We start from the raw sequence: 13,208 nt of genomic DNA, 5'->3' as shown, positions 1-13,208 counted from the left end.
CTCAGTGCTTCGGGCATCTTTAGGGGCATCTTGGGCTCCTACATCTACCTAGGGTTCCATGGCACACCTCTTCCCAGTTTGGTGCTCAGTGTTTTGCCAGCTGCAATGGGACAGTGCCCCTCACATGCCAGGTAGGCACAGGTCTTGCCCTCCACACAGTCTGCTCAGGTACCTGTTCGGGTTGGGGTCAGCTGCTCTGAGGGCTTGGGCCGCTCCTCAGTGGCATGGCCCCGGAGTCCATGCAGCTCGGCCACAGGCAGGAAGGTGGGCTCCAGCGCCTTGGCAGCCAGCAGGTCCTTCTCCCTCGCCCGCTGTTCACGTTGTCGCTCCAGTTCCCGCTCCCGCTCCTTCTCCCGTTCTCGTTCCAGCTCCTTCTCCCGCTGCTCTCGCTCCCGCTCCCGTTCCTTCTCCCTTTCTCGGTCGGCCTCCCGTTCGCGCTCACGCTCCCGTTCTCTCTCCCTCCGCAGCTCTTCGTCCATTTGCAGCCTGGGGAACAAGCAGGGGGCAACATGTTGAAGGGGATGTGCAGTAGGGGCAAGTCCATGCCCCAGCTCAGAGTGGGGCCAGCCAGACAAAACCCTCCTCCTCTCACCCACACATACGGAGTGCTGCCAGGCCAAGGCCTGCTTAGGACTGAAGTATGCTCTACTGCTGTTCCCTTGCCTGGAAGCACAGCTTACCTCTCTGCGCTGAGGCTCGACATCCGCTCTGAGTGCAGCGCGGCCAGGGACGAGTGTGAGAGTTCAGGTGGGTAGCGGACCCCAGAGAGATGCAGGTGCATAGCTGATGGGTGCAGTGGAGGCAGGGAACCAGGGGTGGGGATGGGGTAGAACGGAGACCTTAAGGCTGATAGGCAATAGGAGTCATCCATCCTGCAGAGAAAGATGGGAGTGGTGTGTGCCAAGGCCGCAGTCACAAAGGATAAGCCTGCCTGGCGGATGTGAAGCTCTGAACTGAGTCCCTACCACTGCAGAAAAAAAGCTGAGACCCAGGCAGGCGGACAGATACTTCTCTGCTAGATGAGGCCACTAGGAATCGGCCACATTGGCACCAAGGACCTCCCAGATCCTAGGAAAGTGGGCAAAAAGGGCAGACTGGCTGCAAGCAGAGGCCTCTGGTGTGACACTGGGACAAGGCCAGTCAGGCTAGGAGTCTGCAATTAAGAGGGGATGACTCTCACCATGGTCTCTGTCACACTGCCTGTCCACATTCATAACGTACTGTTAGTGGTTACTGGCTGCTGGGAGGCTGATGTTGGGAGACGTGGGAACTGGGGAGCAACAGCAGGTGGTTCAACTGAGGGCCAGCAGATATGTTTGGACGAAACTCAGCTGGGACCCGGGGAAAGCTACAGGGATGGACCAAGTCTCTCGAGTGTCTGGCTTCAGGCCCTGGCCTCATCTGACCCAGCCCAAGAGGTTCTGTCTTACTGAGGACACAGCGCGTGGACAGCGTGTGGGGGATGTCTCACCTGAAGGCCGGGTGGGGGAATGGGTGCGGGGCCAGGTAGCTGGGGTGATAGTAGGCAGCAGCGGTGGCTGGGTCCAGGCCAAGCGGAGGCAGGGAGGACATGCGTAGGTCCTCGGCAGTGTGATAGGGCCGGAAGCTTCTCAGGTAGTCCTCAGTCACAGTGCTCGGGGGCACCACGTGGTGTACAGGCCGCTGGAGGCTGCAGGAGAAAAGGCAGGTGAGCAGAGAACCCACTTCGGGCTGGGAAACAGGTCGCACTCCCGAGGCTGCCCCTGACCCCCACCTCCCGTCAGGTTCAGTTCCTGTCTCTCAATAATGAGGTGCAGTCTTGGTACAAGGCCCAGCCCTCAGACCTACCAGGCCCTTAAAGTTCCCACCAGGGAACATAGCTGCTAGAGGAGCTCTCCGTCCCCAGACCCAGAGGATGGGTTTAAATGTGGTTAGGGCAAGGGCTATGTCTCAGCATGGAGTGCACCACAAGCTCAGATGGGGCCAAGGACCTCGGGGCAGAGCAGGCCACAGAGGCTAAAAGCAGCACTCTACGCCAGCAGGTGCAAACTCCAAGCCTGCCTGAAGTCACTCCATGTCCTCCTTAGTCTGGCACTTACTTGAGTGGTTGGAAGCGGGAGTCCTGTACAACTGAGCTGGGGGAGAGGCCAAAGGGGTAGGGGGTGCTGAGCAAGTGGGAGGGGATAGCTGGGCCTGCCGCCTTCTCCTGGGCTAGAGGAGGTTCCACAAGCAGGCGCTCCCGACCGCTGCTGCTGCCTCTTGAGGCAGAGTCCTGCGAGGAGAAGAAGCAACATTAGGGCTTGGGGAGCCAGCCAGGTGCACAGAAAGGCCACTGTTTAGCTCATATTCTAGAAACATCCTTCCTCTAATGTTGTCTTTACACACACACACACATACACACACACACACACACAAAGGTGGTATTCAGGGAAAAGGCATGGGGTAAGGTAAGTGTGGCTTCCCACGAGCAGGTCTTGACTAAGGTCTACCAGGGCCTGGCTCTGCCCCCGAAAGGGACTCAGTGATGCCTCAGACTGCTGAGTCCCAGACAGGGCATGTGAAAAGGATCTGCAGGATAGGGAACCCCTACTTCCCACAACCAGTCCCACACGGGGTAGTCATGGGTCACAGCACACACTCTGGGGACCTGCAACTTAGGAAGGGCTTCTCCCAAGAAGCTAGCTGTGTTAGCTGCCATCCAGGACTCCGGGGACACTCTTACATGCATTTCGGCTGGGGGCCCCAGGAGAGGCTCACTTCAGGCACAAAGTGAGAGATGGCAGCAACCCAGGGTCTGGAAAGATCTAGCTTCACAGGTGTCCTCTATACACAACTAAGGCGGCGTCCAACCTGGAGAAACCAGACCAAGCAGCCCTGCCTACCTGTGACTAGGAAGGAAAGCTCATGGTAAAGCAGAGCGGCACCACTGGGAACATGGGAAAAACAGGACCATCATTTAAAGAGACCTGGCAGCGTTCTCAGGTCCCTCCCTCACACTGCAGGTCAGAGGCCCAGCATGAGCAGCCAGCAGTACACAGGGCCCTCTTGCTGATATTTGCTGAACCTCTAGGTCCGACTCTAAGGAACATAGTAGCCAGCACCACAGACTGTCTTGGAGACAGGCCTGCCAGCCCTTCCTAAACTAATGTCTTGTTCTCCAAGACCGTGGTGGCACCCCCAGGTCAGTCAGCACCATGAGGGTGTCGGTCACTGAAGCATATGTGAAGCCACAAGGGGGAGGGGTTACTGTTGTATCACAGCTAAGCCTGTGTGAACTGAGGGGGCAGTTTACCATAGCACCCTCCAGCTCCATTCTCCCAGAGCCTAACACAAACCCTCCTGCTCCCCGCAGACAGACAGCCACGATTAATTGAGGGAGACAGGCTGCTGATTGAATTTTTAATGAGCAGCAACATCTGTTTCCTTCCCAGAGTAAAGCAGCAGGCTGTCTCAGTTCCCTGTGGGGTCCTCATGGGTTCATGACCTCTGACCTGCCCGTCTCACGAGGGACATTCACACAGTATCATAAAAATGGGGGGGGGATGCATTCCAGCCACACCAGGACAAACAAGGAGACCCCAGTCTCCCCAGAATGGCCATCAGGCTGCTGGGGGCACCGCATCCTCTCTCTCATCAGGGCCTGGCTGAACTTGAGCCAGACACCAGGGAAATAGCTGGGAGCTAGGGTGCTTGCATGGGTGATGAGGGACAGGAAAGACCAAGCTTGGTGGCCGCCCAAAGGCACTGCGCACCGGTGGCTATGGCAGACAAGACACATCTGCAGAGCTGTTTGACACAGCTGCATCCATGAAAGGCAGCGGTTGGGGGAGGAGGGAGCTGTCATTCTCCAGTGATTAGAGCAAGGTCTCCACAGTTGGGCAAGTGGGACATGCCTGTTAGCTTCAAAACAGACCGCTTTTCATTTCATCTCTCCTCGTGCGGCTTCTACTGCCTGGTCACCCCCTGAGAAGGGCCCCGGAGCCACCTCCCCCTTGACTTCCAACAGTGGATTCAGCCTCCAGAGGCTCCTAGTGACTCATGGCCACACTGCAGGGAGAGCCGCATCCCCGCCCTCCTGGAAAGGATTAAACTCTCTGCTGAGCTCTGAGCATCATCTGCTCATCCACCGCGCTTGTCGCCCTCCCTGGTGGCACGCAGGTCTCATTAACTGCAGCGTGAACTGCTGGAGCGGAGCCATCACGGCCCTTCTCTGGGTTACTAAATGTTTCTGAGGCGGTAAGGACCCTCTGAGGACAGTGACGGGCTCCAGGCACAGCAGTCACGAGGCAGAGGCACAGGGACAGGGGATATGCATATGCACACATGAGGTGTCTTGGACCTGGGCCAAGGGCTCCAATCAGTGAAGGCTCCAGGTTCAAGGCAGGAACAGGAAGTGTCCTGCAAGCTTCTCTCAGGAGCGAACCCAGAATCAGGTAGTCACCAGGCAGACCGGCTGCCCAGGGAAGGGAAGCTGTTTGGAGTTTTCCGTCAGCCGAGGTCAGGGCTGAGCTCTAGGAGTCCACAGACAGGAGATCTGGGTAGCAGCTTCTTCAACCTCTTTAACCAGGAGAGGGTGGTTCTAGGCTGCTCTGAGTCAAGCTGAGATTCAGGGACAAACTGACTGACAGGCTTCCCAGGGTAAGTGCTACAGCAGGTTCAAGAAGAAGGGGCCAAAGCTGGCCCCAAACTTCTTTCTGGAGCCTGCTGGACTCTTGGAGCACTGTACTGGGGACCAGGGACACCCAGCAGACCGGTGGGGCAGATGGAGGTCACACTCTGCCTTTCCTGCCCCAGCCTAGCTGGGGAGAGGTGCTCCCCTCCCTTCCCCCTCCATCTTTGTGGTTTAATTAGTACTTCCTAGCAGTACAATCCCTCTGGGAATGGGGCTGGAGAATCCAGGGAAAGCCACAGCTGACAGCGGTTCTTAATTAGCCAGGCCCCTCCGGGCGGGCGCCAAGCGGGTGGGAGGCACAGCAGAGTAAAGGGGAAGCTTCAGGCACTGCCTTCTCCAGTCCAGTAAGCTTAGTACGTGGCCAGCTGGGAGGCTGCAGGCGCACAAGACCCTTCACGCTGGGATCAGGCACTAGGACTATCAGTTGGCTTACACTCTCATCCCTGATCCCTAAAAGCAGGGATAGCTGTGGTCTACCCAGGGACCCAAGGCTCAGATACCACCTTAGGCACTTTACTACCCCCTCATCTCTCAGCCTGATGCCTCTGGGTAAATCTGTCTACACAGACCCCGAAAGAAGTGATTACAGTCAAGGCCACCAGAGGACACAGTAAGATACCATCTAAAAGTAAAGGAGCCCCCCCCCAACCAGCCCCTCCCCTCCCTCTATGGCCTCCTAAACCAGGTTATGTGTCTGCTGTACACAGCCTGATGTAAGGATAACCTTAATCCGAGCATCTTCCAGTACTTGGTGCACATTAAGTCCACCTTGCAGAAGGGTCATCCTTGCCCACAACCTCAAGTTCCTGACAGCTGTGGACAGAAGTCAACTCTCTTCAGGGACATCCCCTGACCCCATTATGTCTACATTTCTGGACTGGGCCACTCCAGTCCACTCACCTGGCGGCTCTCACTTCTCCAGACTCCATTGACGGTTTTGGTGGGGGCAATAGTGACCACAGGAGGAGTGCTGGGGACACTGTGACCCCCAGGTGGGACAATGATGGGACCCATGGGCACTCTCTTGGGCGTGCTGGCTGGAGAGCTATGGTTGGTAGCTGGGGAGGACACAGGGGACGATTCGCTGCTCAGTGAAGACCCTGTGGAAAGAGAACACGGAAGCTTAGGAGCTACATCACCGCCATGTTGCCCACTGCACCCACACTTCTGCAATTCCAGAACTCTCACTGTAAGTGAAGCCCCAGGGTGGCCAGGCAGGGAAGCACCCACGGCTATTCTGGGTGGGCTCAGTACGGTCCTCTGCACCCAAGGAGAGTGGGAAGCAGAGGCCAGGTGTGGCCAGCAGCTTGGTCTCCTTAAGTACTGGGCAGCTTTGCTGGCCTCCCTGTCATACTGCCTTTTAGACCTAGAGGTGGGCAACTAATTTTAAATGTAAAAATCTGAGATGTAATTCACTAGTTTAAAACCATATCAACATGCTTCAGTATGCCCACCATATTGAGTGAATACTAGAACAGCCTCGTCCCAGAGAAAGACAACATTCCTTCTTCCACATTGCGAGAGAGCAGGCAGGAGTGGGGATGGGCAGCTTAATTCTTGGGGTATCATTCCCACTAGGACATGATAGTTGGGGATGACTTCAATCAGATGGCCAATGAGGACATTGGGACAGAGCTTTGCTCTATGTGAGCAGACACGGTCTCTGGCTGGGGCAATTCTGCCACCTGCAGAAACAGCTTGTATAATTATGCAGAGCAGCCCCCTCCCCAAACAGTTCCCAGTCAAGCAAGCAGCCCTCTTATTCACATGCCTACCTACCAGGGTCTGACCCAGGTGGGCAATGGGGACTGAGAGCCATAGCCTAAGGAAGAAACCCCCTAGTTCTCAATATGGCAACAAACCCACTGCCCATACCCTAAGAACTCTGCAGTCTCTGTCCCATGGCTGGGCAGGGAAAACTGCTACAGTGATAGCCCAGGAAAAGGCTTCTAGAATCTGAAGCAGGCAAACCACAGGGTTGGTGCAGCCAGGCCTGGGGGCTGGCCCTGAGAACCTTGGGAACAAGCTAGCTATCATTCATGAGTCAGGGGAGGGTTTGGCATTCAGCAGGAGGGCACCCCTCTGTGCAGCTGAGAAATCCTGCTGTCCACGAAGAGCCAGGCAGCAATACCCTAGGCCTGCAATGCCAACCCAGGTATAGGTCCAAAAGTGAGGGCCCCTGTCAGCCACAGACCTTGAGAAAGTCCACGCAAGTATGACATGAGTCAAGCCTGCAGCCACACTAAGTGTAACTAAGGTTACACTATGTCCTAGCCTGGCCTGTTCTATAACAGAACAAGAGAAGCCCCTCCAGAGAAGCCACCAGGAGCAGAAAGAGCCAAACTGAGCACACCGTTGGGGTACAATCACCTTGTTCAGGGACACAGTGAGACGGGGCCAACTTTTCAGACAGGGTCTTACTACACAGCCCAAGCTGACCTGGTACTCACAACCAGGTGTCTCTTCCCAAGCCAGACTTAAAAACTCAAATCACTTTCAGGAATTCTAAAATTCCTCAAATAGCAATCTGCTTGGGTTTGCCACCATCCTTCCCAGGAGGCCCATGGTATAATGCACATGTCTTACAGGCTGTCGATTTTTACATGTTTGTGTGCAGGTGCACATGTATGCGAATGTGCGTGCAACGGTCAAACTACAACTTTGAGTGGATGCCTCAGGAGCAATGCTCACTCTGTTGTTGGTTGTGTTGTTGTTCTGTTTTGGTTTTTCAAGACAGGGTTTTTCTGTAGCTTTAGAGCCTGTCCTGGAACTAGCTCTGTAGACCAGGCTGGCCTTGAACTCACAGAGATCCGCCTGCCTCGGCCTCCTGAGTGTTGGGATTAAAGGCGTGCACCACTGCTGCCCGGCTCACCCCCTTTTTTAAAGATAAGATCTCACTCTAGAGCCTTGGCTGGTCTGGACTCATGGCAATCCTCCTGCCTTTGAATCCTGAGATGAAAGGTGGAGCCATTTCAGCAAAGCCACTCTGCATGCATCACCACCATCAATCTGAGAACACTTTTATAACCTCCCAAGAAACAGGCGTGCAAGCCTTCAGCCATGTCTGCTCCACCCCTGCATCCAGCTGTCTGTGTGGGCAGATTTGCAGGCCCTGGGATTCCCCGGCCCCTCCTGTTTTATGGTGTTCCCTGCACCAGAACTCCATCCATACTTCAGGGTTGCTGACCTTCACACCAAGGAGAACTAGTCACCAATTTCTCCGCCAAAGCTACCTGGAAGCTTCTGTGAGTAGTAGCTACCTCACACGGCACAGACACTAACACATAGGCAGGGAACATGCTATCTGCACGCCAGAGTGGAAACAGTTAACACTTGCACATAGAAGGCCACCAGCAGTGAAAGCGATGGGTGTCTCACACTATCCAGCTTGAGGGTAGGTGGATGGAAGCGACCCTTCTCAGTAAACAGAGACCTCCCAGCCCCTTTGTGCCTCAGTCTATATGGGAGGAACCCCCAAGGCAGTTAGCTCAGCTGAGCTCCACCCTGCTCCTCCCCATCCTAGCCCAGACCGGCAGGGGACTAGTGCAGGGCAGGATCTGGCGTGGGGCTGGCTTAGAGAGGATGAGGCTGGCCATGGACAATTAGCAGCCTAATCCCATTGGAGGTGGGAGGCCAGCGCTCACCAGCAAGAGCCTTGGGATCAATACCTCACAAGGCGCTGCCAATTAGTGAGGCTGGCGCCTGGCTCCCAGCCCTGTGCTCTCGCTGTGCCGCTGGAGCAGGCAGGTCCGCCATCACTGTAATTAACCGACGCTATTCAGCCGGAATGGCGGAGTGGGTCAGAGAGCTGGAGACAGCCTGCAGATGAAGAGGCGCACGCTGCCTGTGTCACCTTTGCTGCCTGATCCCACAGATCAGGCCAAGACCCTATGGGTGGCGCATGTCATTAACAGCCGAGCCCCCAAAGACAAGAGCGTGGGCAGCCCTAGCCAGCTAGTATAGATACAGGCGTAACTACAGACAACTGCTGAGCGTCAACAGAACAGTCTCTCTTCCTGAATACGTATGTGTGTGTTTGTGTGTGTGTGAGTGATTTCAAGGGTCTTTCTTAATTGTTCTCACTGTATTCATTGAGTGTCTGATGGAACCTGGAGCTCAACTGATGTATGTGACTGGCTAGCTTGCCCCGACATCCTTCCATCTTTGCCTCCTAGGGAGCTGAATTCAGGTCCTCACATGAGCACAGCGGGCACTTTATCCCCAGCTCCCAAAGCCACAGGCCTGGGCCCAGCCAACAGGAACACAGGAAGCGAGGAGGGTAAGGGCTGTCCCATGTATCTGCGGCTTGACTTTGTGGCACAGTACCTTGCTCAGCAAGGGAAAGGAAGAGTTGCTGAGCCAACACGGTATCAGAACAAGCCCGAGTTGCTGAGCCAACACAGTATCAGAACAAGCCCGAGGCTCCCAAGGATGGCTTGAACAGACACAGCCTACCCCTTCTCATGTGATGGAAATAGGGTGAAGGATTCTGGGACAGTTAGCAAGTCTACAGAGGGTCTAGTTCCAGCCTCTGTGAAGAAAGGACTCACCGAGTCCCGTCGCCCCCCAACCACAGGGCAGGCAAGCCCAAAGGTCCCTGCACCTGTTCTTATGGCCACTCCTGTCAGTATCCTCTCTGTCCCCATCAGCTCTGACATAGCCTCTGAGTAGGGAAAGCTGTCCTGCTATGCATTCCAATGCCAGAGTCATTCTGAAAGCCTTGTGATGGGAAGCCATGTTGTCCCTGCAGCCTGCTGTCCGGGCTGGTAGAGGGATCTCCCATCTCAGGGACTGTTCCTCTCTTCCCCATAGACTTGAGCTACTGCCACCGGCCAGTATGGGAGGGGGGCACATGTCACGGGATAAGAAAGAAAGTCCAGGGGCTGGAGAGATGGCTCAGCGGTTAAGAGCATTGCCTGCTCTTCCAAAGGTCCTGAGTTCAATTCCCAGCAACCATATGGTGGCTCACAACCATCTGTAATGAAGCCTGGTGTCCTCTTCTGGCCTGCAGACAGAATACTGTATACATAATAAACAAATAAATAAATATTTTTTTAAAAAAAAAAGAAAGAAAGTCCAACCAGCTCTATGGTCAACTGCTGCATAGGGAAAGTGAGTGCTGGCAGTGAAGGACCTAGGACCAAGGCACAACGACCCCAGGCAGGGAAGCCTCTGGAGCCCCACAACACCCAGGCATGCAGCAGCAAACACTAGAGATGGCATCAGTCATGACTGCAGCTTTGAGGAGAGACAGCCAAACAGAATCACAGGGTGGCCATGTGCTGCTGGACAGGCCTCGCCTCCTGCTCCGCCAGCAGGTCTTCATGTATGCTGCACACCTGAGGCTGGGTGGCCTCGGTGCCCAGCTGTGAGCGAAGGGGGATGTTGGCAGCTGCTGAGGTCCTGTACCCAGGACCAGTCATTAAACCCAAGTCAACAAGGAGGAAGGTGCTGAGATTTCAGAGGAACGCTTTCCAGGGCTACTCGACGGGCAAAACATGACTGCAGCACACAGCACAGATCCGGAAGAACGGAGGAGCTGGGAGGAGTCAGCAAGAGTCCCCTGGGTTGGGCTCTGTCCCAGTGCCATCCTGTAAGGACCCTGGATGGGCGGTGTAGAGAGAGTGAGGAAGGGAGGCAGCAAAGGAGGCCTGGGGAGGGAAAACGACGGGATGTCACCCTGGCACCAGCCTACTTGCCTCCTGTCACCTGGGCCATCTGTGGCTACAGACTCTTCCCGCCCTTCCTGGCCTCTAGCACGAGAGCTAGCCCCACTGCTCACACCTGAGCCACAGACAGACGGGGGTCCAGACACCCACTGAGATAGATGCCTCAGCCCTGCCTGCCAGCCTCAGACTGACAGGCAGGCAGGCCCGCCAGGCAGGCCATTTGTTTTGTTGCTTTCTCTGAAAGAGGCAGATTTACAAGGAGATGTGCAGCCTCTACCCAGCCCACCCTGTAGCAGACGTGCAAGCAGGTGGGGGCTTCCTGCCTCAACACAGAGAGGTGTTCTCCAGCCTCGGCCTCTCTGGGGGCTGGATACGGATTGCATCTACCACCCACAGTAACTAGATGCCCCTGGGTTACAAGGTCTGCGACAAGACAGGCAGGCGGCGAAGACTAGCCGAAAGCTCGGTCGGAACACTGGGGATGTTTAACCACTGCAGTCCACCCTGCCAGCCTGCTCCCCGCAGGTGTCGAAGTGGCGAACAGTGGGTACAAGAAGGATCTTCCTCCCCCCTCCCTGTGCGCTTCATGGGAAAGAGGGGGCCCAAGGCTTCAGGCGTCCTGGAACTGAGGGTACACATAGCTCTGAGTGCTGTGTGGGCCTCCCGACAATCAGCTAAGGACATGTGGGCTCCGGCTGCAGCCCCGCCCCCCTTAGCAGACGGCACCAGGGCCCCATGGGAGATGAGCAGATTGTCACACAGCTTGGGCCCTCCCTGGCAGCACCCGGCTTTATCTCTCACAGGTGGGGGCAGTGACGAGGGGGCTCTACAGCTTGCTCTTCATAGAGGCCAGGGAGCTTTGGCCTAGGGCAGCTCTGAGGATTGTCTATGGGGCCAGGCTGGAGGCTTGAGACATGGCTCCGGGTATGAGCGTTCCCAGAGGCTGCTGCCAGGGGCTCACAACACCCCTTACCCAGTAACTTAACAAACCCACTGAACACTCTGGGGACCCTTGTTCAAGGCAGCTGTGCTAATGATTAGGAAGTGGGAAGCACAGAGAGATGAAGACCCCTACAGAGCAGCAGAGTGGACAGGGCCAACAGGCGTGCCCAACGGCGGCCTCTCAAGCTGTGCTTGGCCACCGGGAAACATGAGCTCTGTGCTGGGGAAAGGGCAGTGCCTGAGAGAGTGAATCCCATCCCATGCAGCTGAGAACCTAATGCTGTCAACAACACACGGATGGGAGCAGCTTCAGGATGGCTGAGCAGCCTGGGGATGGTTTTCAGAGTCTGATGGGAGCAGCCAGTGCAGAAAAGATCCAGGGGTCCAGCCTGGGGTGGGACTTACTTAAGCCCATAGCCTAATGCTTCTTCCAGAAACCAGTGTATAAGCTGGGGTGTTCCCTGTGTCCTCCTTCTTCCTAGAAAGCCCGTGTCTGGCATCATAGGGAGGTCAGAGGATACTGGACCTGCAGCTGCCTAGGCCTAGCCAGGCCAAGAGAACCACAGCAGTGAGAACCTCAATGGCTCACTAGGTTCCCCTAAGTTTACAGACTGAGGGCATTAGCAAGGGTTTAAGCCAGGAGGGGGGGGAGCAGAGTCAGGGCCAGTAAGATTGGAAGATGGAGAGGCTGGAGACATGGCTCAGAGGTTAAGAGCATGGGCTGCTCTTCCAAAGGTCCTGAGTTCAATTTCCAGCAACCACATGGTGGCTCACAACCATCTGTAATGGGATCTGGTGCCCTCTTCTGGCATGTAAGCATACATACAGACAGAACACTGTATATGTAATAATTAAATAAATCTTAGCCGGGTGGTGGTAGCAGATCTCTGTGAGTTCGAGGCCAGCCTGCTTGCTCTACAGAGAGAGTTCTCAGACAGCCTTCAAAGCTACAGAGAAACCCTGTTCTGAAAACAAAACAAACGAAAACAACAACAACAAAAATCTATCTACGCCAATTGGAAGATGGTATAGAAACAATCAGACCCCAGAAATAGCACGTGGGGAAGGAGTCAGGGCCATATTCACTAGGCAGTCTATGTCCATTCTGTATGTTCTCTCTAGATCAAAACAGACGACATCAGAGGCAGCCCACTTGTCCTAAGAAAAAAACAGACACTCAGCGAATTAAGCCAACCTGCCAGGGCACACAGCAAGTAATTAAAGGTGTCAGGATGTGAACTGGAGCTGGCTGGGTGAATCTAGCATCTTCTGGCCTGACATACCTTGGCCTTCCCTTAGGCTAGGGCTCCCACCTAGCTCAGCTGGGTGTGACGGAGCCCCTGGGGCCAATGGAGGACTTGGGAGGGGCCAGCTTCTCTTCTCTGGGGCAGAGCAAATGAGAGACAATGCTGACTGCATTGTCTGGATTGAATTTTTAAACTGTACCCTTGAGACACGATGAAGATAAGACATCAACCTAGGAGAACACAGTTGGCTGGCTAAAAATACAACAATGTTTTCAGGAAAGGTGGGCATGGGACAGAGCTTGGGGTGAGGTGTGGGGTGCACAGAGCAGGCCCCTGCAAAGGCAACAGCACCAGCTCTGGAAGCCACCACCCCTCTACTAAAGATCCTTCCACTATTGGAGTGGAAAGAGAGCCACCATAGGCTTTCAGGGTAGGCAGCTCAGAGCCTGCCTTGTAGGGGCCTCAGAACACAAGCCTGGAATTGCCTGAGATCAGTGTCCCCAATCTTCAGGCTCAGCTTCCTCTCTCACTGACATGGTCAGAGAGTCAGAGAGAAGTGAGACATCGGGTGGGTCCAGCGAGGAGGCATGCCTTACCTGCCTGCCTCCCCACGTGATAGGCACGGGAAGGCTGGATGCCCTGCACAGTAGGGCAAAGGATGCAACAGCTAGGGCAGGAGCCGCACGGCAGACACACGAA

At 55.4% G+C, this 13,208-nt stretch overlaps 1 protein-coding gene across 9 annotated transcripts in view; it reads right to left on the bottom strand.

The window, feature by feature from the left end:
* Nucleotides 1–13,208, bottom strand: part of Gse1 (Gse1 coiled-coil protein) — a 344,446-nt gene that overhangs the window by 13,194 nt on the left and 318,044 nt on the right. For all 9 annotated transcript variants that reach the window (XM_048437406.3, XM_085681802.2, XM_048437407.3 and 6 more), the window contains 5 exons: nt 5,552–5,751; nt 2,079–2,251; nt 1,472–1,669; nt 681–872; nt 173–486 (listed from right to left, as the gene is read on the bottom strand). In XM_048437406.3, the coding sequence (XP_048293363.3) occupies nt 173–486; nt 681–872; nt 1,472–1,669; nt 2,079–2,251; nt 5,552–5,751 (1,077 nt within the window). The remainder of the gene's footprint in view (nt 1–172; nt 487–680; nt 873–1,471; nt 1,670–2,078; nt 2,252–5,551; nt 5,752–13,208) is intronic.

This window comes from Myodes glareolus, chromosome 22 (assembly GCF_982192425.1).
Source record: "Myodes glareolus chromosome 22, mMyoGla1.1, whole genome shotgun sequence".
Classification (NCBI taxonomy): domain Eukaryota; kingdom Metazoa; phylum Chordata; class Mammalia; order Rodentia; family Cricetidae; genus Myodes; species Myodes glareolus.
This window is presented reverse-complemented; position numbering and strand designations above follow the sequence as displayed.